At 45.9% G+C, this 27738-nt stretch overlaps 1 protein-coding gene across 1 annotated transcript; it reads left to right on the forward strand.

Moving 5' to 3' along the window:
* Positions 1 to 27151, forward strand: LOC123482413 (CHRNA7-FAM7A fusion protein-like). The gene is given in 7 exon segments (XM_045209964.1): positions 1 to 95; positions 18916 to 19083; positions 19878 to 20072; positions 24815 to 24901; positions 25358 to 25467; positions 25956 to 26099; positions 26101 to 27151. Coding segments are annotated over 7 exon segments (1185 nt in total). The 5' UTR covers position 1; the 3' UTR covers positions 26488 to 27151.
* The last annotated feature ends 587 nt before the right edge of the window (positions 27152 to 27738 follow it).

A 27738-nucleotide genomic window follows, 5' to 3' on the forward strand; every position in this document is an offset into this window, starting at 1 on the left:
CATGTTCTGCCATAGTGCTGATGAGAGGTTTGATGCTACCTTCCATACCAATGTGTTGGTCAACTCCTCTGGGTCCTGCTCCTACTTGCCTCCAGGTAAGTCTAGCTCAAGTATCATCCCTGGATATCCATATTCAATACCTCCAACAATAACTCTGTATTCCCAAGTCAGTTCCACTGAGCCATAAAAGCTCACCTTCTATGATTTTGACCTTTTCCGTTGGCTCCGGGGTAAAGTTTCCCCCTAGGTACAGATCTAGGACCAGCTTCCCCTCCCCCAATCATAGCCTTAACCATTAACTTCACTCTACTCCTGGAAAGAAAGTGTACCCAAACGCGCTTCAGCCCAGCTTGAACAAAATACATTGACCCGTTGAAGTGTCCTGGGGTAAGGAAGGATTTTTGGATTCACTCTACTCCTTTTTAGTTACCTTGAGGTCATTTCAAGTTTCGGGAAGATGACGCCACAACGTGAGGCTAGTCTTGCTAGGACTATCTGACCTCCACTACACAAGCCAAAGGCCCAGTCAGTCATTGGATCAATATTGTGGTAGGAAGGATGTTTAAGCTTTCAAAGCACTGTATGTATTGTTTCGTCCAACGTCCGGAAACATAATCCAATTTCATCTTTGATATCAGATGATTCCTGAAAGCTCTACGTTATGTTCAATTGACCGTCTGTTCTTTTAAAGGGGCAATCTGCAGTAGCTACATCCATTTTTGAGCGTATAATTGTTGGATAAATTAATTATATGAACCCATTGATTCTTTAGGGAATATATCTTATAAATGCCCAATGAGCTTAGTTTAACTATCGTACTTCATCGAAAACCAAAATATATGTTTGTTTTACTCCAACGCTTGTAAACAAACACTGTGTAGCCTCACGACATGGTTTAAACTACTATTTTGATATAATGGATGGTCAGACCTTGCATCCATAGCTCTGTATATGAATTAGAGTGGTTACATTTCTCAGGCCCATCCCTCAGCTTTTTAGCGAAACGGGCGGGAGGGCGCTTTGTTATTGTTTCAACTGCTGATTGCAGCTTTATGATGTGTCCTTGAGGTTATGACAATGACCCATTCTCAACATTTAAACCCAGCGTGAGAAAGGAATGCAATTCATTTTTGGTTGAGGGGGGATTTTTTTTATACAGTACTTATACTGTAAGTGAAATGAACCCAGTTAACCTTGTTTTAATATAAACCCCAATGTAATATTGTTCGGACATTTGATATCCATACAAAGCAGATTTAGCACCATTCCTGTCACTTGAGAAATATTGCTTGGAAATACATGTCTTTGTGTTATCACAAAATAGACTACTTCAATGTTGCACTGTTATTATCTGTCTATTTCTACACTTCTGGGAGCCTGAAATTGGTGCAGAGTAATAATAGTAAGAAGAAGAAGAAGAAGAAGTTATTTCATTCCAACCAACACAAAACCACTCCAGTTTTAGCCCCACTTCACTGCAGATCAAATCAACGTATTTTTTACTTTTCTAATTTGTACATCGTTTTTTCTCCCACCCATACCCAAGAGACCCGACAATCCTCCTGTAACTTCCCTTCAGTCACTCAGGGTGCAGGTCTCATCATGGCTTAGTCCCAAACAGCACCCTATTACCTATTAAGTCCACATGCACTACTTTTGACTAAGCCTACATCACATGTAGGGAATAGGGTACCATTCAGGACACAGACACAGTCCCAGAAGATATCAAAGAGAACAGAAGGTGGTAGAATCTTCTCATATAGAATTGCCACATTCTACATTCTGTGGGTGTGAAAACACAGTGTTAAAGGTCCAATGCAGCCGTTTTTATCTCAACATCAAATCATTTCTGGGTAACAATGAAGTACCTTACTGTGGTTGTTTTCAATTAAAATGGTCAAAAATAAACAGAAATGGCTTCTTAGCAAATATTTCTCAAGCTAGGACTATCTGGGAGTGGTCTGAGTAGGGAGGGGACAACTGAAAACTAGCTGTTATTGGCAGAAGTTTGGAACTTTCTTATTAGTCTGTTAACTAATTTACATCACCAGGCGGTAAATTAACTCCATCCCACCGAAACAGGCTGAAATGTATTTTCAAACAGCTCTTCTGAAAACAGCTCTGGGCATTATCATAATTTTCACAGTATTATTCTGACCTCATAGTGTGGGAAATATATATAAAACACAGGAAAATCACGTTTTTGACTGCACTGGGCCTTTAAAATACCTTCTTCACTGTGGTTGGGTGTGGAGTTGATTTTTTTCCATTCTCTACAATCTTCAACACTGCCATTGTCTTATTACTTAACAAACGTAGAGAAAGCTTGTTTTATTCATTGTATTATCGTATCCAATGCATTGCACCTGTACACAGCCCTTACACAGCCCACGTATCCACTGCACCTGTACACAGCCCATCTGAAATTAGCCCGCCCAACTACCTCATCCCTATATTGTTATTTATTTTGCTCATTTGTACCCCAGTATCTCTATTTGCACATCATCTCTTGCACATCTATCATTCCAGTGTTAATAATAATTGTAATTATTTTGCACTATAGCCTATTTTATTGCCTTACCTCCATAGCTTGCTAAATTTGCACACACTGTATATATATGTATTTCTGTTGTATTTTTGACTTTGTTTTGTTTTACCCCATATGTAACTCTGTGTTGTTGTTTTTATCGCACTGCTTTGCTTTTATCTTGGCCAGGTCGCAGTTGTAAATGAGAACTTGTTCTCAACTGGTTTACCTGGTTAAATAAAGGTGAAAAAAAAATGTTGATGTTCATTTGTGAAGTGTTTAAAATGCATTCTACATTTTAATTCAACATCAGTGCAGCTTGGTTCATAAGATTGGCTCTGTTCATTCTATTGAATAACATGCGTGGGATTGAGATTGGTTCACTCTGCTGTTGTCAGAGGGCTAGAAAGTAGGAAGATACTGTAGTGTAAGTGATGTCTGAGCAATCCCCTTAATATACCGTAGTATTGGTGCTGTCTGAGAAAGCCCTTAATATACCATAGTGTTGGTGCTGTCTGAGAAAGCCCTTAATATACCATAGTGTTGGTGCTGTCTGAGCAAGCCCTTTATATACCATAGTGTTGGTGCTGTCTGAGAAAGCCCTTAATATAACGCAGTGTTGGTGCTGTCTGAGCAAGCCCTTAATATACCACAGTGTTGGTGCTGTCTGAGCAAGCCCTTAATATACCGTAGTGTTGGTGCTGTCTGAGAAAGCCCTTAATATACCGCAGTGTTGGTGCTGTCTGAGAAAGCCCTTAATATACCATAGTGTTGGTGCTGTCTGAGCAAGCCCTTAATATACCGCAGTGTTGGTGCTGTCTGAGAAAGCCCTTAATATACCGCAGTGTTGGTGCTGTCTGAGCAAGCCCTTAATATACCACAGTGTTGGTGCTGTCTGAGCAAGCCCTTAATATACCGCAGTGTTGGTGCTGTCTGAAAGCCCTTAATATACCGCAGTGTTGGTGCTGTCTGAGCAAGACCTTAATATACCACAGTGTTGGTGCTGTCTGAGAAAGCCCTTAATATACCGCAGTGTTGGTGCTGTCTGAGCAAGCCCTTAATATACCGCAGTGTTGGTGCTGTCTGAGCAAGCCCTTAATATACCGCAGTGTTGGTGCTGTCTGAGCAAGCCCTTTATATACCATAGTGTTGGTGCTGTCTGAGCAAGCCCTTAATATACCGCAGTGTTGGTGCTGTCTGAGCAAGCCCTTAATATACCGCAGTGTTGGTGCTGTCGGAGCAAGCCCTTAATATACCGTAGTGTTGGTGCTGTCTGAGCAAGCCCTTATTATATCATAGTGTTGGTGCTGTCTGAGCAAGCCCTTAATATACCATAGTGTAGGTGCTGTCTGAGCAAGCCCTTAATATACCATAGTGTTGGTGCTGTCTGAGCAAGCCCTTACTGAACCAGAACTGTCAAGACACACAGCGTCAAAAAGATCCATGACACTGTCTAATCAACTCTGCTCCTCAGACACACACACACACACAGAGAGACACGTGCGTTTACCATGTGAGTACGTCCTCAACCTGTCAGTGTGGGTGATTACTGTTCTGTGTTCCTTCCTAAACTCCCCTCTTACTTTTCCCTTACTATAATACAACACTGGGCCTCCGTACCTCAGCATCCAAATCAAAATGGCTAAATAGCCCATTACTAGACTTCCTCTGAATTGATAGTGGCGTCGTGGATAAATTGCTCCCTAACTTCTCAAAATGAACTCTTGTTCAATCAGACAAACCATTATAGCACAAACCTCTATCAATGCTTTACTGCACAACAAAGCCATCGGGTAAGACCACAATAGTTGAGCAGTATGAGTGAACAGGCAGGAGGAAACTTGATGTAGAGAAGATCAGTGTTCAGAACCAAATTGAATTTCCAGCCGTCTGTCTTCGCTGGCGGTCTCCATTGCATGTAAATGGGCATTCATTTTCCTCTGCCTTCTCTTTTATGGCCTTTTGTCTCCTGCCAGAGTTGTTTTCTCATCCCCATCCTCTCACAGTCTTCAGATGGTTTCATGCCTTTAATATAGCTGAAGATGGTTTCATGCCTTTAATATAGCTGAAGATGGTTTCATGCCTTTAATATAGCTGAAGATGGTTTCATGCCTTTAATATAGCTGAAGATGGTTTCATGCCTTTAATATAGCTGAAGATGGTTTCATGCCTTTAATATAGCTGAAGATGGTTTCATGCCTTTAATATAGCTGAAGATGGTTTCATGCCTTTAACATAGTTGAAGATGGTTTCTTTCTCATGATAGATTACTGGGCACTCATTACTATTTCTTTGATTTGATTTTACTGTTGTTGTGGTGTATATGACTCTGTCTTTACTGTTGTTGTGTGTATAGGACTGTCTTTACTGTTGTTGTGGTGTATAGGACTCTGTCTTTACTGTTGTTGTGGTGTATAGGACTGTCTTTACTGTTGTTGTGGTGTATAGGACTCTGTCTTTACTGTTGTTGTGGTGTATAGGACTGTCTTTACTGTTGTTGTGGTGTATAGGACTGTCTTTACTGTTGTTGTGGTGTATAGGACTCTGTCTTTATGTCACGGTTTACTAAGCCAGAACCCAGAAGCAGACCAGGACAAGGTGAGTTGAAACGAAGGTGAGTATTTATTTAACAGATTCAAAAAACGATGTAGAATAATCCAGGGTACAGAGCGGACGGCGGAGGTGAGTTGGTGCAGTGGTAGATCCAAGAATGGCTCGGGCAGCCGCCGACAACCAGGCAGGGGTTGGGTGAAGGTTCCCGGGAGATTGACTGCAGATAGAAACAAAACGGAGGTAAGTACACGGCAAGCCAACAAGGTGCAAAACAACAAAACTAACGCTAGAAACTCCAAGGCTGATACACTGACAAACATACTGTTCATGGCTAACGATCCGGCAGGGAATGGATGTCAGGTCAGGGCTTAAGAAGGGTGATGATCAGGACCAGGTGTGCAGACCGCTGATGAGATGCAGGTGCGGTTAATCGGGAGATCTCCCGCCTAGCAACGGTCGCCCGGAAACCAGGCCGGGAGCGTTCCCGAACCCTCAGGAAACTGGAGATTCCGAGCAGAAAAATGGCAACACAGGCAGGAACCGACTCAGGATGCAGGGTTCATGACAGTACCCCCCTCCGGCCCGACGCCACCGGGCGGACTACCCGGAGCGCCAGGATGGAGGCGGTAGAAGTCACGAAGGAGGTCAGCATCCAGGATCTGGCGCCGAGGATCCAACTCCTCTCTTCAGGACCATACCCCTCCCAGTCCACGAGATACTGGCAACCCCGGCCCCGCCGTCTGGAATCCATAATGCGGCGCACCGTGTAGGCAGGACCACCTCTGATCATCCGAGGGGGAGGAGGAGGAGGCGGAGGGGTAACAGAGGACTGAGGGAGAACAGGCTTGAGGCAGGAGACACGAAAGGTGGGATGGACTCTGAGCGTTCTAGGTAACTTGGGTCGAACCGCCACAGGATTGATCACCTTCTCTCACCACAAACGGACCAATGAACATCGGTGACAGTTTCTTAGACTCAGTCCGCAGAGGAAGATCCCGTGTGGCCAACCAGACCCTATCTCCGATGGTATAGGTGGGGGGCGGGAATCCGGCGACGATTCGCCTGGAGCTGATACCGGTCAGAAACTCTAAGGAGGGGCCTTTCTGGCCCGATGCCAGGTCCGGTGGCAGCGCCGAATGGGCCTGAACAGAGGGCACTGAGAGATCCTTCTCCTGAGAAGGAAACAAGGGAGGGTTGGTAGCCATGCAGGCACTGGAAGGGAGACATCCCAGTGGCAGATGTAGGGAGAGTATTGTGGGCATACTCAACCCAAGGTCAACTGAGAGACCCAGGAGGTGGGGTTGGAGGAGACAAGGCAGCGTAGCGTGGATTCCATCTTCTGGTTGGCTCTCTCCACCTGACCATTAGATTGGGGGTGAAAACCAGATGTGAGACTGACTGTAGCTCCAATGGCCAAACAGAAAGACTTCCAGACAGCAGAGGTAAACTGAGGGGCCACGGTCGGAAACTATGTCACTGGGCAACCCGTGGACCCTGAAAACCTCCCTAACCAGGATCTCGGACGTCTCAGAGGCCGAGGAAGCTTGAAATGGGCACAAAGTGGGCGAACTTGCTGAATCTGTCCACGATAGTCAGAATGACCGTGTTCCCCTCAGAAGAGGGCAACCCAGTGAAAAGTCCAGGGCCAGATGCGACCATGGTCGCCGGGGAATAGGGAGGGGTGAAGTAGTCCAGAGCTGGGCCGGTTGGCACTCTTATTCTGCGCACACACTGGACAGGCAGCAACAAACCTCCGAGTATCTTCTCCCATGGCCGGCCACCAAAATCGCCTGTGAAGTAACGCCATCGTCCGGGCCACGCCAGGCGTGGCAAGCCATCTTGCTGGCGTGGGACCATTGGAGGACAGCAGAACGAACCGACTCAGCGCACAAACAAACGACCGGGTGGACCGTTACGGGACCGGGCTGCGTCGAAGGGCCGCCATAACCTCCTCCTCAATCCTCCACATAACTGCTCCCACGACACAGTTCCGGGGAAGAATCATCTCGGTCTTGGCCCCACTCTCCTCCGTCTTGGAGAACATCCGGGACAAGGCGTCGCCTTGCCGTTCTTAGACCCAGGTCGGAACGTCAGGGAAAAATTAAAGCGTCCGAAAAACAAAGCCCACCTGGCCTGATGGGAGTTGAGGCGTCTAGCCGATTGCCACGTAAGCAAGATTCTTGTGGTCGGTCCAGACAATAAACGGTTGCTCCGCCCCCTCAACCAGTGGCGCCCCGCTCCTCCAAGGCAAGCTTCACCGCGAGAAGCCCCGGTTACCCACATCGTAGTTCCTCTCCAGCAGACGAAAGACGACGGAGTAGTAGGCGAGGGATGGAGTTTCCGTCAGTGGAGCATCGCTGGGACAGGATGGCGCCAACCCCACATCAGACGCATCCACTTCCACGACGAACTGACGGGCCGTGTCGGGTTGAGAGAGAATCGGTGCGTTGGTGAATCGCCTCTTCAAATCCAGGAACGCTCGGTCCGCCTCAGGGTTCCAACTGAGGTCCTGGTACTGGAAGTCAGGGCAGTTAAGGAGCGGCCACACGGCTGTAATCCCGATGAATTTGCGTAGAATTCGCAAACCCCAGAAACCTCTGGAGCTGCAATCTCGTACGGGCTGGGCCCATTCCAGAACCGCCCTAACCTTCTCCTGGTCCATCCTGATCTCTCCCCTGGAGATGATGTACCCGAAAAAGGATGTAGTGTGGGCGTGAAATTCGCACTTCTCGGCCTTCCGACAGGCGATTCTCCAACAATCGCTCAGAACCTGCCTGACATGCTGGGCGTGGCTGGAAGGTTCCTTCGAGAAGATAAGAATGTCATCCAGGTAAACAAACACAAAAGACCGATCATATCTCTCAGGGACGTCATTCACCATACTCTGGAACACTGCTGGAGCATTGGTCAGTCCAAAGCGGCATCACCTGATACTCAAGTGACCCATCGGTGTGTTGAAACCCGTCAACCACTCGTCCCCCCTCTCTGATCCGGACCAGGTGATACGCATTGCGTGGGTCTAGCTTAGTGAACACAGTAGCACCCTGTAAGGAGTCGAAGGCAGAGCTCATCAAGGGCAGGGGATGCTTGTTCTTGACCGTGATATCATTCAACCCCCGATAATCAATACCACGGTCGAAGAGAGCCCATCCTTCTTACCCACAAAGAAGAATCCTGCCCCCAGGGGTGATGATGAGGGGACGAATGAGACCAGCCGCTAGGGACTCCTTGATGTAGGTCTCCAAAGCCTCCACGTTCAGGTCGGGAGATGCTGTATAACCGTCCCTTGGGATAGACAGCTCCGGGAACAGGTTTATGGCACGTCATATGTCGGTGGGGAGGGAGTGACAGAGCCCTCTGCTTACTGAACACTTCCCCCAAATCGTGATATGTCTCGGGAACCAGGGACAAATCTGGGGGTCTAGCCTCAATCACCTGACTGGGAACAGAATGGGAACAGGCAGTCTTGAGGCAGTTAGCATGACACTCAAGGCTCCAACTAGTTACCTTGCCAGTCCCCATCGGGCGTGGGATTGTGTTCTTTCAGCCGGGGTATCCAAACCAAGGAACATGGGAAGAAGGCAGAATGAAGAATGAGATCACCTCAGAATGATTCCCTGACAACAGCATCTTAACGGTTCAGTCCTCCTTGTGATACGTGCCAGACTACTGCCGTTCAGAGTGGTAGCTTCAATGGCTTCCGGTAGTCGCTCTTGGAAAGCCCCAGCTGTTCCACCGCTCCGGCATCAATAAAGCTTCCGCCGGCACCTGAATCGCGCGAAAGCGTTGATCGCTGGACTCTGATTCCTGTTCATGAGGTAGCCGGGAAACGAGGTCTGACAGAGGTATTGAGAGGTTGAAACTGGCTCGCTAAAAAGTCCTCCCAACTTTAGCGAGCCGAGCAGTTTGATGACCGCCCGGGAACAAGTGGGCGGGCCCCCATTGCTTCTCCCTCCTTCTCTCTCGAATCTCGGTTATCCACCCGAATAGACAAGGCTACCAAGCTGTCCAGGTCACTAGGCTCGGATAGGAGATCAACTCATCCTTGAGCTGCTCCGACAGACCCTGGTAAAGGCCGCTTGCAGAGACTCCTCATTCCACCCACTCTCCACAGCCAAAGTCCTGAACTCGATCACGAAGTCGGCAACGCTCGAGTTCCTTGGCGGCGAAAACAGGCGCCTAGCTGCGTCCATACCTCGGACGGGATGGTCAAATAGCTTCCTCATCTCGGCCGTGAACTCCTGGTATGAGGCCATGCAGGTGTCCTGTTGTTCCCAAACGGCTGAAGCCCACTCCAGAGCTCGACCACGCAGCAACCCAATGACAAAGGCTATCCTAGCCTTGTCTGTGGCATAAGAGTGGGGCTGTAGATCGAACACTAATCCACACTGCATAAGGAAAGAACGGCATCTTCCCAACTCCCCCTCATATTTATCAGGCGTGGAACCTTGGGCTCACAAGGGCAGCCAGCTCCAGAAGCGGCAGGCGAGATGGGTGAAACCGGTCGTGGATTCTCCACCCGGCAAACTGAGCTGAGCCTGGATCTTCGTCAGACTGGTAGAAAAGTTCCCGAACGGACAAAGCTATCTCCTGTAGCGCTCGTGCTATGTTGTCCCAACATCTTCTCCTGATGGTTAATGGCATGGCGAACAGAGTCCAGGTCCGCTGGGTTTCATTTCTGGCCGGATCGTTCTGTCACGGTTTACAAAGCCAGAACCCAGAAGCAGACCAGGACAAGGTGAGTTGAAACGAAGGTGAGTATTTATTTAACAGATTCAAAAAACGATGTAGAATAATCCAGGGTACAGAGCGGACGGCGGAGGTGAGTTGGTGGAGGTGCAGTGGTAGATCCAAGAATGGCTCGGCAGCCGCCCGACAACCAGGCAGGGGTTGGGTGAAGGTTCGGGAGATTGACTGCAGATAGAAACAAAACGGAGGTAAGTAACGGCAAGCCAACAAGGTGCAAAACAACAAAACTAACGCTAGAAACTCAAGGCTGATACACTGACAAACATACTGTTCATGGCTAACGATCCGGCAGGGAATGGATGTCAGGTCAGGGCTTAAGAAGGGTGATGATCAGGACCAGGTGTGCAGACCGCTGATGAGATGCAGGTGCGGTTAATCGGGGAGATCTCCCGCCTAGCAACGTCGCCCGGAAACCAGGCCGGGAGCGTTCACGAACCCTCAGGAAACTGGAGATTCCGGCAGAAAAATGGCAACACAGGCAGGAACCGACTCAGGATGCAGGGTTCATGACACTTTACTGTTGTTGTGGTGTTATAGGACTCTGTCTTTACTGTTGTTGTGGGTATAGGACTCTGTCTTTACTGTTGTTGTGGTGTATAGGACTCTGTCTTTACTGTTGTTGTGGTGTATAGGACTCTGTCTTTACTGTTGTTGTGGTGTATAGGACTCTGTCTTTACTGTTGTTGTGGTGTATAGGACTCTGTCTTTACTGTTGTTGTGGTGTATAGGACTCTGTCTTTACTGTTGTTGTGGTGTATAGGACTCTGTCTTTACTGTTGTTGTGGTGAATAGGTGTCACGCCTGACTCTGGGGACTCGTATTTGTTGGAGTCAGGGTGTGTATTTTCTGTGTGGTATGTTCTATGTTGTATTTTCTAGGTTTAGATCTAGATCGTCTAGATCTATGTTGGCTGGGATGGTTCCCAATCAGAGGCAGCTGTCGCTCGTTGTCTCTGATTGGGGACCATACTTAGGTAGCCTATTGGCACTAGTGGGTTGTGGGATCTTGTTCCGTGTTAAGGTATGGTATGTTGTGTTGTGCTGCCTTGGACGTTTTGTTTGTTATTTTGTCGTTGTGTTTGATATTTAATAAACATGTATGCATATCACGCTGTGCCTTGGTCCGTCCCGTTCATGAACGAACGTGACAATAGGGCTGTCTTTACTGTTTTTGTGGTGTATAGGACTGACTTTACTGTTGTTGTGGTGTATAGGACTGGCTTTTCTGTTGTTCTGATGTATAGGACTGGCTTTTCTGTTGTTCTGGTGTATAGGACTGTCTTTACTGTTGTTCTGGTGTATAGGAGAGCGGCTCTGACGCTAGTCGGATGTGGCAGGGTTTGTAAACTATTACGGACTACAAAGGGAAACCCAGTCGCGAGCTGCCCAGTGACGCGAGCCTACCAGACGGGCTGAATGCCTTTTATGCTCGCTTGAGGCAAGCAACACTGAAGCATGCATGAGAGCACCAGCTGTTCCGGAAGACTGTGTGATCACGCTCTCCGTAGCCGATGTGAGCAAGACCTTTAAACAGGTCAACATTCACAAGGCCACGGGGCCAGACGGATTACCAGGGACGTGTACTCAGAGCATGCTCGGACCAACTGTCTTCACTGACATTTTTAAGCTCTCTGTAAGAGTCTGTAATACCTACATGTTTCAAGCAGACCACCATAGTCCCTGTGCCCAAGAAAGCGAAGGTAACCTGCCTAAATGACTACCGACCCATAGCACTCACGTCGGTAGCCATGAAGTGCTTGAAAGGCTGGTCATGGCTCACATCCAACACCATCATCCCGGAAACCCTAGACCCATTCCAATTCACATACCACCCCAACAGATCCACAGATGACGCAATCTCAATTGCACGCCACACTTCCCTTTCCCACCTGGACAAAAGGAACACCTATGTGAGAATGCTGTTCATTGACTACAGCTCAGCGTTCAACACCATAGTGCCCTCAAAGCTCATCACTAAGCTAAGGACCCTGGAACTAAACACCTCCCTCTGCAACTGGATCCTGGACTTTCTGACGGGCCACCCCCTAGGTGGTAAGGGTAGGCAACAACACATCTTCCACACTGATCCTCAACACGGGGGCCCCTCAGGGGTGCGTGCTTAGTCCCCCTCCTGTACTCCCTGTTCACCCACGACTGCGTGGCCAAGCACGACTCCAACACCATCATTAAGTTTGCTGACGACACAACGGTGGTAGACCTGATCACCGACAACGATGAGACAGCCTACAGGGAGGGAGGTCAGGAGACCTGACAGTGTGGGGCCAGGACAACCAACCTCTCCCTCAACGTGAGCAAGACAAAGGAGATGATTGTGGACTCTGAAAAGGAGGGGGCAGAACACGCCCCCCATTCACATCGACAGGGATGTAGTGGACGAGTGAGAGTTCCTTGGTGTCCACATCATCAATAAACTATCATGGTCCAAACACACCAAGAAAGTTTTGAAGAGGGCACGACAATGCCTTTTCCTCCTCAGGAGACTAAAAGATTTGGCATGGGTCCCCAGATCCTCAAAATGTTCTACAGCATCACTGCCTGGTATGGCAACTGCTCGGTATTGGGTAGTGCGTACAACCCAGTACATCACTGGGGCCAAGCTTCCTGCCATCCAGGACCTATATACAGTGAGGGAAAAAAAGTATTTGATCCCATGCTGATTTTGTACGTTTGCCCACTGACAAAGACATGATCAGTCTGTAATTTTAATGGTAGGTTTATTTGAACAGTGAGAGACAGAATAACAACAAAAAAATCCAGAAAAACGCATGTCAAAATGTTATAAATTGATTTGCATTTAAATGAGGGAAATAAGTATTTGACCCCTCTGCAAAACATGACTTAGTACTTGGTGGCAAAACCTTTGTTGGCAATCACAGTGGTCAGATGTTTCTTGTAGTTGGCCACCAGGTTTGCACACATCTCAGGAGGGATTTTGTCCCACTCCTCTTTGCAGATCTTCTCCAAGTCATTGGGTTTCGAGGCTGACGTTTGGCAACTCGAACCTTCATCTCCCTCCACAGATTTTCTATGGGATTAAGGTCTGGAGACTGGCTAGGCCACTCCAGGACCTTAAGTGTACTTCTTCTTGAGCCACTCCTTTGTTGCCTTGGCCGTGTGTTTTGGGTCATTGTCATGCTGGAATACCCATCCAGACCCATTTTCAATGCCCTGGCTGAGGGAAGGAGGTTCTCACCCAAGATTTGACGGTACATGGCCCCGTCCATCATCCCTTTGATGCGGTGAAGTTGTCCTTTCCCCTTAGCAGAAAAACACCCCAAAACATAATGTTTCCACCTCCATGTTTGACGGTGGGGATGGTGTTCTTGGGGTCATTGGCAGCATTCCTCCTCCTCCAAACACAGCGAGTTGAGTTGATGCCAAAGAGCTCGATTTTGGTCTCATCTGACCACAACACTTTCACCCAGATCTCCTCTGAATCATTCAGATGTTCATTGGCAAACTTCAGACGGCCCTGTATATGTGCTTTCTTGAGCAGGGGACCTTGCGGGCGCTGCAGGATTTCAGTCCTTCACGGCGTAGTGTGTTACCAATTGTTTTCTTGGTGACTATGGTCCCAGCTGCCTTGAGATGATTGACAAGATCCTCCCGTGTAGTTCTGGGCTGATTACTCACCGTTCTCATGATCATTGCAACTCCACGAGGTGAGATCTTGCATGGGGGCCCCCAGACCGAGGGAGATTGACAGTTATTTTGTGTTTCTTCCATTTGCGAATAATCGCACCAACTGTTGTCACCTTCTCACCAAGCTGCTTGGCGATGGTCTTGTAGCCCATTCCAGCCTTGTGTAGGTCTACAATCTTGTCCCTGACATCCTTGGAGAGCTCTTTGGTCTTGACCATGGTGGAGAGTTTGGAATCTGATTGATTGCTTCTGTGGACAGGTGTCTTTTATACAGGTAACAAGCTGAGATTAGTAGCACTCCCCTTTAAGAGTTGTCAAAGACAACTCCCCAAAAATGGTCAAAGACTCCAGTCACCCAAGTCATAGACTGTTCTCTCTGCTACCGCACGGCAAGCGGTACCATTTTTTCACTTCTTCCACACTCACTTTACGGAATTCAAAATTGCAATGCTTGTCTTTCATAATTTGATCAGTTATACTTGGATGTGTAGTGTCAGCGTTTGTTACTGTCATGTCCTGCCTAAGTTTTCTAATCTTGCCAATGAAAATATCATTAAAGTAATTGGCAATATCAGTGGATTTTGTGATGAATGAGCCATCTGATTCAATGAATGATGGAGCTGAGTTTGCCTTTTTGTCCAAAATTTCATTTAAGGTGCTTCAAAGCTCTTTACTATCATTCTTTATATCATTTATCTTTGTTTCATAGTATAGTTTCTTCATATTTTGATTCAGTTTAGTCACATGATTTCTCAATTAGCAGTATGTTTGCCAATCGGTTGTGCAGCCAGACTTATTTACCATTCCTTTTGCCTCATCCATCTCAACCATACAATTGTTCAATTCCTCATCAATTCACGGGGATTTAACAGTTTGTACAGTCATTTTCTTAATGGGTGCATGCTTATTAGTAACTGGAATAAGCATTTTCATAAATTTCTCAAGTGCAGCGTCTGGTTGCTCCTCATTACACACCACAGACCAACAAATATTATTTACATCAACAACATATGGAATCAAATCAAATCAAATTTTATTTGTCACATACACGTGTTTAGCAGATGTTATAGCGGGTGTAGCGAAATGCTTGTGCTTCTAGCTCCGACAGTGCAGTAATATCTAACAAGTAGTATCTAACAATTCCACAACATATACCTAATACACACAAAACTAGTAAGGAATGGGATTTAAGAATATATACATATATGGACAAGTAATGACAGAGCGGCATTGACTAAGATACAGTTGAATAGAATGCAGTATATACATATGAGATGAGTAGTGCAAGATATGTAAACATTATTAAAGTGCAGCCTCTAATGTGCTAGTGATGGCTATTTAACAGTCTGATGGCCTTGAGATAGAAGCTGTTTTTCATTCTCTCGGTCCCAGCTTTGATGCACCTGTACTGACCTCACCTTCTGGATGATAGCAGGGTGAACAGGCAGTGGCTCGGGTGGTTGATGTCCTTGATGATCTTTTTGGCCTTCCTGTGACATCGGGTGTTGTATGTGTCTTGGAGGGCGGGTAGTTTGCCCCCGGTAATGCGTTCGGCAGACCGCACCACCCTCTGGAGAGCCCTGTGGTTGCTGGCGGTGCAGTTGCCGTACCAGGCGGAGATACAGCCCGACAGGATGCTCTCAATTGTGCATCTGTAAAAGGTTGTGAGGGTTTTAGGTGCTAAGCCAAATTTCTTCAGCCTCCTGAGGTTGAAGAGGCTCTGTTGCGCCTTCTTCACCACACTGTCTGCGTGGGTGGACCACTTTCATTTCAGTTTGTCAGTGATGTGTACGCCAAGGAACTTGAAGCTTTCCACCTTCTCCACTGCGGTCCCGTCGATGAGGATAGGGGGTGCACCCTCTGCTGTTTCCTGAAGTCCACGATCATCTCCTTTGTTTTGTTAATGTTGAGTGAGAGGTTATTTTCCTGGCACCCCACACCCAGAGCCCTCACCTCCTCCCTGTGGATGGTCTCGTCATTGTTGGTAATCAAGCCTATTACTGTTGTCTTCTGCAAACTTGATGATTGAGTTGGGAGGCATGTTTGGCCATGCAGTCATGGGTGAACAGGGAGTACAGGAGGGGGCTGAGCACGCACCCTTGTGGGGCCCCAGTGTTGAGGATCAGCGAAGTGGAGATGTTGTTTCCAGCTTCACCACCTGGGGGCGGCCCGTCAGGAAGTCCAGGACCCAGTTGCACAGGGCGGGGGTTCAGACCCAGGGCCTCGAGCTTAATGATGAGCTTGGAGGGTACTATGGTGTTGAATGCTGAGCTATAGTCAATGAACAGCATTCTTACATAGGTATTCCTTTTGTCCAGATGGGATAGGGCAGTGTGATGGCGATTGCATTGTCTGTGGATCTCTTGTGGCGGTAAGCAAATTGGAGTGGGTCTAGGGTGACGGGTCCAATCACTACAAAACGTATTGAATGACCTCTTATACACTATATTAGGCCCAGCCTTTGGAACTTTGGTTTTTCTAGATGTGGCTACTGTATTGTGATCACTACATCCAATGGATTTGGATGCTGCTTTAAAGCAAAATTCTGCAGCATTAGTAAAGATGTGATCAATACATGTTGATATCATTCCTGTGCTGTTTTAACTACCCTGGTAGGTTGACTGATAACCTGAACCTGTCACGCCCTGACTCAGGGGACTTTATATGTTGAGTCAGGGTGTGTATATTCTTTGTTGTGTATGTTCTATGTTGTGTTCTAGTATGTATAGTTCTATGTTGGCTGGTGTGGTTCCCAATCAGAGGCAGCTGTCGCTCGTTGTCTCTGATTGGGGACCATACTTAAGCAGCCTATTGGCACTGTCTAGTGGTGGGATCTTGTTCCGTGGAAGGTATGATGTGTGTGCTACCTTGGACTTCACGTTTCGTTTCATTTCTTGTTTTGTCGTGGTGTTTATCAGTAAATAAACATGTATCGTATATCACGCTGCGCCTTGGTCTGACCCGTCCTTAGACGAACGTGACAGAACCAGATTGCAGGCACTAGTTACAGTTTGAAGATTTTTCTTGACTGAGCAGCTTGATGAAAGCCAGTCAATATTTAAATCACCCAGAAAATATACCTCTCTGTTGATATCGCATACATTATCAAGCATTTCACGGATGTTATCCAGATACTGACTGTTAGCACTTGGTGGTCTATAGCAGCTTCCCATCTGAATGGGCTTTAGGTGAGGCAGGTGAACCTGTAGCCATATTACTTCAACAGTAATTAACATGAGATCCTCTTTACAGGAATGGTTCTGAATATAAACGGCAACACCTCCACCTTTGGCATTTCTGTATTTTCTGTAGATGTTATAACCATGTATTGCTACCACTGTATCATCAAAGGTATTATCTAAGTGAGTTTCAGAGATTGTCAGAATATGAATGTAATCTGTTACTAGCAAATTATTGATTTCATGAACCTTGTTTCTTAAGCTTCATATGTTAACGTGGGCTATTTTAACACTTTTCTGGGATGCTTGATTGTTTTCATTGATTTACTGGGAAGCTTAGTAGAAGTAGACATGCTCGTGTTGTTTGGGTTAGTGCAGGGTGAGCTGCACACAGTGGACTTCCTACTAGGACACACCACCTCAGCGCTAACAGTATAACTTTGGTTCATAGGCACATGATTACTGCATACAATAGCTGTGGAATCAGCAGAGGCATTCAGGGCAGTAAGAGGGACATACATTAGGTTACTTACATTGTCTTCCAATACCCCTGGGATAATGTACATTTGCTGAAGCATTATGGCAACTCAGCGACACAATGGTAGGGATTAACTGAGCTGGACTTGGATCATTGATAAGTCATTAATAAGTAATTGTCTCAACGAAGCCTTATAATGCTGCGAAAGGATCCAGGCATCCAAATCATTTGGGTGGATCCCATCCTCCTTATAAAACAAGCTTTGTTTCCAGAAGGTATCAAAATTGTCAATAAATGTTACACCCACAGAGCTGCAGTTGTCTCGTTGCCAGTTATGAAGGGCTAAAAGTCTGCTGAAACGTTCAATGCCATGATTTACAGAGAGCACAGGGACAGATATTATGGGGCGTTTGTTGGTGTCAACGAGAGACCCAATCAGTTCTTTAAAATCCATCTTCAGCTGTTCTGAGCTGCCCTTCATAATGTAATTGAATCCCATTTAACTATGATAGACTCAATTTCCTGATGCAGGTTTTTAATGTTTGGCAGTAGCTTATTGATGTCCTGTACTCGTGCTCCTGGATAGCATGGCCCCGTGTAGCTCAGTTGGTAGAGCATGGCGCTTGCAACGCCAGGGTTGTGGGTTCGTTTTCCCACGGGGGGCCAGTATAAAAATGTATGCACTCACTAACTGTAAGTCGCTCTGGATAAGCACGTCTGCTAAATGACTAAAATGTAAATGTAATAGCACAAAGTTTTAGCTCCAGGGACTGATAAATTTGTCACCATTGAATTGCCAAATACAACGGCCAGAGAAGGGGATGGAGAAATTGCCCATTCCTACCCCCTAACACAATACGTTGAACCTTTCACGGGCCCACGGGAAGCAGGATAGCATACGCCCACTGCTCCCGGCGATAGGTCCAAACCTCTGTCTTTACTGTTGTTGTGATGTATAGGACTGTGTTTACTGTTGTTGTGGTGTATAGGACTGTGTTTACTGTTTGTTGTGGTGTATAGGACTGTGTTTACTGTTGTTGTGATGTATAGACTGTGTTTACTGTTTGTTGTGGTGTATAGGACTCTGTCTTTACTGTTGTTGTGGTGTATAGGACTGTCATTACTGTTGTTGTGGTGTATAGGACTGTCTTTACTGTTTGTTGTGGTGTATAGGACTGTCATTACTGTTGTTGTGGTGTATAGGACTGTCTTTACTGTTGTTGTGGTGTATAGGACTGTCATTACTGTTGTTGTGGTGTATAGGACTCTGTCTTTCATATCTTTATACCCTTTGAAAGTCATCTCTCTAGCTCTAACTTTCTTTGTTTATCTATTTCTATCCATGCCTTTCTCTCTCTCTCCCTCCATCCCTCCCATTTACCTCCATCTCTATCTCTCCCTCTATCCCTCCCATTTACCTCCATCTCTATCCTCCCTCTATCCCTCCCATTTACCTCCATCTCTCTCCCTCCATTACCTCCATCTCTATCCCTCCCTCCATCCCTCCCATTTACCTCCATCTCTATCTCTCCTCTATCCCTCCCATTTACCTCCATCTCTATCCCTCCCTCTATCCCTCCCATTTACCTCCATCTCTATCTCTGTTTCTATCTCTCCCTCTATCCCTCCCATTTACCTCCATCTCTATCCCTCCCTCTATCCCTCCCATTTACCTCCATCTCTATCTCTGTTTCTATCTCTCCCCTCCATCCCTCCCATTTACCTCCATCACCCTTTCTTTCTCTCCTCATTCATGTTCCAACACAGGCATATTCAAGAGCACCTGCTACATCGATGTGCGCTGGTTCCCCTTTGATCTCCAGAGGTGTGACCTGAAGTTTGGCTCCTGGACCTATGGAGGCTGGTCTCTGGACCTACAGATGATGGAGGCAGATATCACAGGTTACATCCCCAACGGAGAGTGGGACCTAGTGGGTAAGAGATAGCGGCTGGCTAGTATTGGACAATATATTGTCACCACAGAACCTGGGTTCTGATGGCACGGTTGTTTGGAAGATCGATGCTGCCAACCCCAGAGTAGTGGGTTGGAGTCCTGTATGGGCCATATACCGGTATTCTTCTTACAGTATGTGTTTTGGATCAAAGTGTCTAAATTACAATATAACATTTAAATTGTTATTGCAAGAACTGTTTTGAACAAGCTTGGAAGTTTGGGATAACTCACAAATATGACCCAGACTATTCTTTTTTTTTTATTTGAGTTTAACTTTCAAACTAGATGGTCAAACTATAAAAGCTAGATCCTGTATGTACGATTGATCACAGTCAAATGAAATAGGGGAATTTATTCAAAAGGCTTTTCCTCAGCAGTACAGATCTTTAGTGAAATTTGCTTCTACGGAATCCCTGGCAAATTGACTAATGTATTTACAAGAGAGGGGTTCTAATGAAATGACATCCCAGTGCTGGAAGCCAGTGGTAGGCTTTACTACTTTGAATATAGTTTTTCTTGCATGTTGGACTGCTTATAAAGAGATATGGCAGGCACTATTACTGTAATGGGGAACTGATGAAAACTAACAATACCATTTGATTCAGGGTCAAACTCCCAACACCCTTAACCTACTAAAGCTTCCTTATTGTGAAACACCATGAATTTACCTGAAATAAAGACATCCATTACTGCAAATAATTTCAGTACAACCCAAATTGAGTCCTCAAACTGTAATTGACTTCCTATATTGTTGTCTTCCTGGTGTATGATACAGAGGTGCCCGGGCGCAGGAACGAGCGCTTCTACGACTGCTGTAAGGAGCCTTACCCTGACGTAACCTTTACTGTGGTGATGCGTAGACGTACCCTCTACTATGGCCTCAACCTCCTCATCCCCTGTGTTCTCATCTCCACCTTGGCCCTACTCGTCTTCCTGCTGCCTGCTGACTCTGGGGAGAAGATATCACTGGGTCAGCTCCGTGGATGGATGGGTGGATGAGTGGATGAGTGGGTGGGTGGATGAGTGGGTGGGTGGATGAGTGGATGAGTGGGTGGGTGGATGAGTGGGTGGGTGGATGAGTGGATGAGTGGGTGGGTGGTTGAGTGGATGGGTGCGTGCATGGGTGGGTATGTGGGTGGATGGATGACTATTATTGGACATTTAAACATAAATAGGTTATTAAATCAACACCTGTTATTAAATCAACACTAGGGGTGTGGGGTTCTCATGACAAATTCTAACATGAAAAGTACAAACATCATGATATTCACAGACATCACCCATCAAATCAAATCAAATTTTATTGGTCACATGCGCCGAATACAACAGGTGCAGACATTACAGTGAAATGCTTACTTACAGCCCTTAACCAACAGTGCATTTATTTTTAACAAAAAAAGTAAAAATAAAACAACAACAAAAAAAAAGTGTTGAGAAAAAAAAAAGAGCAGAAGTAAAATAAAGTGACAGTAGGGAGGCTATATATACAGGGGGGTACCGTTGCAGAGTCAATGTGCGGGGGCACCGGCTAGTTGAGGTAATATGTACATGTGGGTAGAGTTAAAGTGACTATGCATAAATAATTAACAGAGTAGCAGCAGCGTAAAAAGGATGGGGTGGGGGCAGTGCAAATAGTCCGGGTAGCCATGATTAGCTGTTCAGGAGTCTTATGGCTTGGGGGTAGAAGCTGTTGAGAAGTCTTTTGGACCTAGACTTGGCACTCCGGTACCGCTTGCCGTGCGGTAGCAGAGAGAACAGTCTATGACTAGGGTGGCTGGAGTCTTTGACAATTTTGAGGGCCTTCCTCTGACACCGCCTGGTATAGAGGTCCTGGATGGCAGGGAAGCTTTGCCCCAGTGATGTACTGGGCCGTACGCACTACCCTCTGTAGTGCCTTGCGGTCTGAGGCCAAGCAGTTGCCATACCAGGCGGTGATGCAACCAGTCAGGATGCTCTCGATGGTGCAGCTGTATAATCTTTTGAGGATCTGAGGACCCATGCCAAATCTTTTCAGTCTCCTGAGGGGGAATAGGCTTTGTCGTGCCCTCTTCACGACTGTCTTGGTGTGTTTGGACCATGATAGTTTGTTGGTGATGTGGACACCAAGAAACTTGAAGCTCTCAACCTTTTTCACTACAGCCCCGTCGATGAGAATGGGGGCGTGCTCAGTCCTCTTTTCTTTCCTGTAGTCCACAATCATCTCCTTTGTCTTGGTCACGTTGAGGGAGAGGTTGTTGTCCTGGCACCACACGGCCAGATCTCTGACCTCCTCCCTATAGGCTGTCTCATCGTTGTCGGTGATCAGGCCTACCACTGTTGTGTCGTCGGCAAACTTAATGATGGTGTTGGAGTCGTGCCTGGCCATGCAGTCATGGGTGAACAGAGAGTACAGGAGGGGGACTGAGCACGCACCCCTGAGGGGCCCCCGTGTTGAGGATCAGTGTGGCAGATGTGTTGTTACCTACCCTTACCACCTGGGGGCGGCCCGTCAGGAAGTCCAGGATCCAGTTGCAGAGGGAGGTGTTTAGTCCCAGGATCCTTAGCTTAGTGATGAGCTTAGAGGGCACTATGGTGTTGAATGCTGAGCTGTAGTCAATGAATAGCATTCTCACGTAGGTGTTCCTCTTGTCCAGGTGGGAAAGGGCAGTGTGGAGTGCAATAGAGATTGCATCATCTGTGGATCTGTTGGGGCGGTATGCAAATTGGAGTGGGTCTAGGGTTTCTGGGATAATGCTGTTGATGTGAGCCATGACCAGCCTTTCAAAGCACTTCATGGCTACAGACGTCAGTGCTACGGGTCGGTAGTCATTTAGGCAGGTTATCTTAGAGTCCTTGGGCACGGGGACTATGGTGGTCTGCTTGAAACATGTTGGTATTACAGACTCAGTCAGGGACATGTTGAAAATGTCAGTGAAGACACTTGCCAGTTGGTCAGCACATGCTCGAAGTACACGTCCCTGGTAATCCGTCTGGCCTCTGCGGCCTTGTGAATGTTGACCTGCTTAAAAGTCTTACTCACATCGGCTACGGAGAGCGTGATCACATAGTCATCCGGAACAGCTGGTGCTCTCATGCATGCTTCAGTGTTGCTTGCCTCGAAGCGAGCATAGAAGTGGTTTAGCTCGTCTGGTAGGCTTGTGTCACTGGGCAGCTCGCGGCTGTGCTTCCCTTTGTAGTCTGTAATAGTTTTCAAGCCCTGCCACATCCGACGAGCATCAGAGCCAGTGATGTCAATGGGAGATTTGTGTGGCGATTAAGCATATATTTCAAGCTAGGATTTTATACAGCCATCAAACTACATGCCAGGCAAGAGACCCTATACTCCTCACAAGGTAATGCACGTATTATTATAATTATTATTATTCTGAGTTTATAACTCAGTATTTACTCAATACTCACTGAGGGGAAACCAGCCACTGGAAGAAATATTCATGAAAAGCTCCAGCAGTTGGTGATAAAGCAAATTCTTATGCACCTCTCAGAAGTCAGGCTTCAGTCTTCAGATGACTCTGCTGTATCATTCAGTGCTAGGAGAATCATATTGACAATCCTATTTCCATTTCTCAGAACCTGGCTGAGTGCTGACTTGGAGCTGTATAAGGCATCAAGGCATGCCGGGCGATTTATGTATGTCTACACGTCTCATTGGAAAGATTAGGAGCCTGCAATGCAGATGGTTTCCTTAATTAACCCAGTGTTTCTCCAAAAGAGCTGTGTGTGTGTGGCAGCTGTTTGGGTGTCTAGAGGGGTGATGGGGAAGCAGGAAATGTGTTTGATGTAGTCAGTCAAACTTCAAACAAAGAAAAAAACCTCTTGCTGTAATGTCTGTAATTTAATACTGCCATGTTTATTTTTAGTTCAGTATTTACACACTATGCAACATGAAGGATTTATAAATCAAATTTAGTTGAAAGTGTGACCATCACAAAACCCCATCTGCCTATATAATCAAGACTTACTGTATCAACCAACCAACACCATTATCTGTCAGCCTTTTTAGAAGTGATCAATGCACATAGGAAGATGTATTCAGTTTCAGTTCCTTCTGAGGAAATTGCCATGGCTGACTTAAAAAGAGCCAGGGACTATTGATCAGGGGAAAGAGAGACAGGAATATTCAGGCAGGGTCAACACTGTTGTTGTCCTTGGGTGTGCAGTGCACACACCTGCCAACATGATTCTGTGTCTCAAATGGAACCCTATTCCCTTTTATAGTGCACTACTTTTGACCAGAGCCCTATGGGTAAAAGGGTGCCATTTGGGACGCAACCGACAACCCCTGACAGTGAGTCACTGGTCAAGCCTCACTGATGCTCTACGATCTATCGGAAATTAAATCAGCGAGCTGTCTGCTCAGTTTAAGTCTTATTTTGGACATGCCTGGCTGATTTCCAGTGAGGCGAGTTGTGCTTCAACTCGCCGTTAATAATTATATTTCTACGGTCTGTCTTTATTTTTAGTCTAAATATATTTGTTTTATTTTCTTAGTTCAGCCATGCTCAGACTCTGAGGGGATTAGATATAAATATTTTCGACATTTCCCTTTTGCAATGTGTTAATTTATAACTTATAATAGTATATGCCATTAAGCAGATGCTTTTATCCAAAGCGACTTAGTCATGCGTACATAAATTGTTTACGTATGGGTGGTCCCGGAATCAAACCCACTATCCTGCCGTTGCAAGCGCCATGCTCTACCAACTGAGCTACAGAGGACCTCCTCAGGATATATGGCTACTTTTTGTCTTAGATTGAAATAGCTACCAAGCGCCATATTTACTGAGTTGGCTGGCAAATCATACTGAAAACAAGTTTGACATTTTAAGTACTCAGTGTACCATTCACATTTCCTGAGAGAGACATGGACCTCTGACAAGTAGGGCCTCAGAGATAAGGGGAAGTAGCTGTTGCTATGGTTACAGGCAGGAATACACAGAAGAGGAGTTCCTAGCGAGTGAAAGGTGTGCCAGTGTGCTTTGAGATACCCAGGAATTGACACCTAATCACTTAGAGATATTCAGCCCCGTCCTATCCCTGGAATTCAGTGGCTTAGAGACCCAGCCAGCTCATTAGCAAGCTTCAGGGGGGATTGCGTTAAATCTCTACCCACAGGTGTTTGATGTTGTTCCCACATCTCCACTCAAACCCTGTAAGCCTCAAGGCAGTATGAGGATGAACCACAATAGTAGATGTTGCTATTTCAGATCCCTCTGTCATTGTAGGCTAAAACCCAGTGAAGCAGCACTGGATTCTGACAAAAGTATGAAACGGAAGACTGTGTAAATTAGCATAATAATAAAACGGAATACTGTTTGATTACATGGATGGAATAAAAATAGAACAGAGGACAGTGAAATGCAGACTAGAATAGAACAGAACAGAATACAATGACACGCAATATCTTGGTGAAATCCAGTTGAACCCTTTGGGTACACAGGGATAATATGCTGCAATGTGACACAATACAGCAGATGATTCCACCTGAATAAATTATAGATTGGTATTCATAGCAAGCCATTTTTTAAAAAAACAACTCAGAAATGTGCAAAATAATGGTAGGCCTACGTGTAAAATGGTGTTTGTTGAAATGTGTAATGTCTGTTTAAAATACCTTTTTAAGGATTATTTCGCATTCCAAAATAACCATACTGTTAATCACACAGACTACATTAACCCCTTCCTTTGTGCTAACTCATTCATGTTTCGTTCTAGGGATAACAGTGCTGCTCTCACTGACCGTCTTCATGTTGCTGGTTGCAGAGATCATGCCTGCAACCTCTGACTCAGTACCTTTAATCGGTAAGGTTGTCTATTTTTAAATTGGAAATTACAATTGTAATGGGTCCCCTGTAGCTCAGTTGGTAGAGCATGGCGCTTGCAACGCCAGGGTTGTGGGTTCGTTTCCTACGGGGGGGGGGGCAGTATGAAAAATGTATGCACTCACTAACTGTAAGTCGCTCTGGATAAGAGCGTCTGCTAAATGACTGAAATGTAATGGCTGCCATTTTGAAAAGGCCAACAGTATAATTTCACCATCTTCAGGAGAGGAAGAACTATTGGAGGCTTGGAAGTGGCATAGTGTAAGTTCCTAATCTTTGTATTATTAAACCACTCAATTGTGTGGGGGGCTATTTCTCAGCCTGAAATACATTGAGTGACAAATGAGAACCTCTGCTGTTCTGTCATTTATCCTCTAGTCCTCTGTCCACCATCTCTTGCTCTCTGTGTCTCTCTCTGTCTCTCTCTGTATTGTAGCTCAGTACTTTGCCACCACCATGGTCATTGTGGGTCTCTCTGTGATTGCTACGGTTCTGGTCTTACAATACCACCATCACGATCCCGATGGAAGCAAGATGCCTAAGTGGGTGAGTGTATTTTTACACAAACCCATTATGTGAAATTACAATGAAATCTTATTAGTCACTCACTATTTCTATATCCAGACTCCTCATTGTTGTGATTCTGCCAAAGAAAGCCTCTCAGGGGTAAGGTGCTTTCTAATAGGTCTCAAAGCCCTTTGCCTGGTAAGGGGGAAGTCATTCACTAACAATGTGTAGCACCAATCTGAGTGATGGACAGCAGCCATTTTGTGCTAGAACACTCACCACATTGGCTATTACAGTGGAGGGCTGAGGAATACAGTTGGACAATTAGAAGCAGGGGAGGATTAGGCAGCCATGATAGTGATCGTCACCACTGCTGTGCCATCGTGCCCCTGCAGGACACCTCGTTCAAAGGAGTCATGCAGGGAGGATTTGAGTAAAAGTTTCATATTCTCTCTCTTACTATCTCCAGTCAGTACGCTGCCGTGAACAGTACATTCATTCTGGTTTTACTCTCTGATTGTGTGAAGACTCGGGTGATCCTGCTCAACTGGTGCGCCTGGTTCCTGCGTATGAAGCGGCCCGGTGAGGACCGTGTACGCCCGGCCTGCCACAACAAGCATCCCCGTGGGAGCCTCACCAGCATGGACCTGAATGCCAGCGCCTCGCCCGCACTCCACCAACGGCAACATGCTGTACATCGGCCTGGAGAGCATGCACTATGCTCCAGCCACCACCTCCCCCGACTCCGGGGTCCTGTGTGGCCGTCTGGTGTGTGGTGGGGGGGAGGACGAGGTGCTCTTGCCCACGCGGCCCACCTCCTCGGCGGGGAGCCTGGAGCCCGATCTGGCCAAGATCCTGGATGAGGTGCGCTACATCGCCGAGCGTTTCCGCGACCATGACGAGGATGAGTTGGTGTGCAACGAGTGGAAGTTTGCGGCGTCAGTGATCGACCGGCTCTGTCTCATGGCCTTCTCGCTCTTCACCATCCTCTGCACGATCGGTATCCTCATGTCGGCACCTAACTTTGTGGAAGCCATTTCCAAAGACTTCTTTACCTAAGAGCTTGAAATGTTCACATGCTTTATCCACTAAATACACTACATGGTTTTTGAAATCTTACGGTTGCATAATCACATTACAAAACACATAGATTACTTATATCAAATGATTGAATCTTTGTCTGTGATATAGAGATAGAACACATTATGTCTGCATAAATCTTCAATTTACAAGATGTACAGCTTTTTCACACTCAACTATTTCCCTGCAGGACGCAGCAGGACATCATATTAACATTGGATCTGGTGGAAAATCATGTTGTATGTAACTGGCTTAAAGGAATCTAGGCATTAGATGTTATAACCAACCAACAATGAAGAGTGAATAGCCATGCCTTGTATAGCATTATAAATACCAAGGTTACTTCAATTGAATCCAATGTGTTTTTGTCCACTTGGGTAATTGCTTATTGGCTACCCTTTATAACGCTCTCAGTTCAAAATGGTTCAATCGTTTTCTCTTATGTGGTGTAAAGAACAATTGCTGGATACCTTCTGTTCAAGGTTTCTGTCAAAGTTATGTTGGTTTTGTGTTTGTAGATAGTGTGGCGGTATCTAGTGTGTTGTTTTCTGTGAATTGAAAATATCCATCGCAAAAATACCTTTTTGAGTTTTGGCAACTTTATTGCATCGTTATTATTATTATTATGTCTACAATAATAAAACACAACACTCCATCAGCATTATGTTTGTACCTGTACATTTTTTAAACTGATTTTATTTCCTGTTTGTTTATTTACTGATCATTTCTATGCAATGTAGTGCTTGGACTTATAAATCATCACTAGAAGATGTGTCCTCCATCAGCTTGATCTAATAGAGCAGACGTAAGAGTAAATGTAAATCCGGGACACTCAAATTGGTACGATATGTTAGGTTTGGTGTGGTTAGATAAGACAGAAGGTTACATAAGGCAAACACAAAAGGAGGGTGGATGTTAGTAGTATAATGCGAACGTCTAGCAACACGAAGGTTGTATGTTCGAATGTCATTATAGACAACTTTAGCATTTTAGCTAATTAGAAACTTTTCAAAAAACTAGAAAGAAACTACTACTTACTACTTTTTAGCTACTTTGTAACTACGTAGCATGTTAGCTAACCTTAACCTTAACCCCTAACACTAACCCCTAGCCTAGCTAACGTTAGCCACAACAAATTGGAATTCGTAAACATATCATACATTTTGCAAATTCGTAACACATTGTACATTTTTGCAAATTCGTAACATACTGTACGTTTAGCCAATTCTA

Source organism: Coregonus clupeaformis, chromosome 32 (genome assembly GCF_020615455.1).
Source record: "Coregonus clupeaformis isolate EN_2021a chromosome 32, ASM2061545v1, whole genome shotgun sequence".
NCBI lineage: Eukaryota > Metazoa > Chordata > Actinopteri > Salmoniformes > Salmonidae > Coregonus > Coregonus clupeaformis.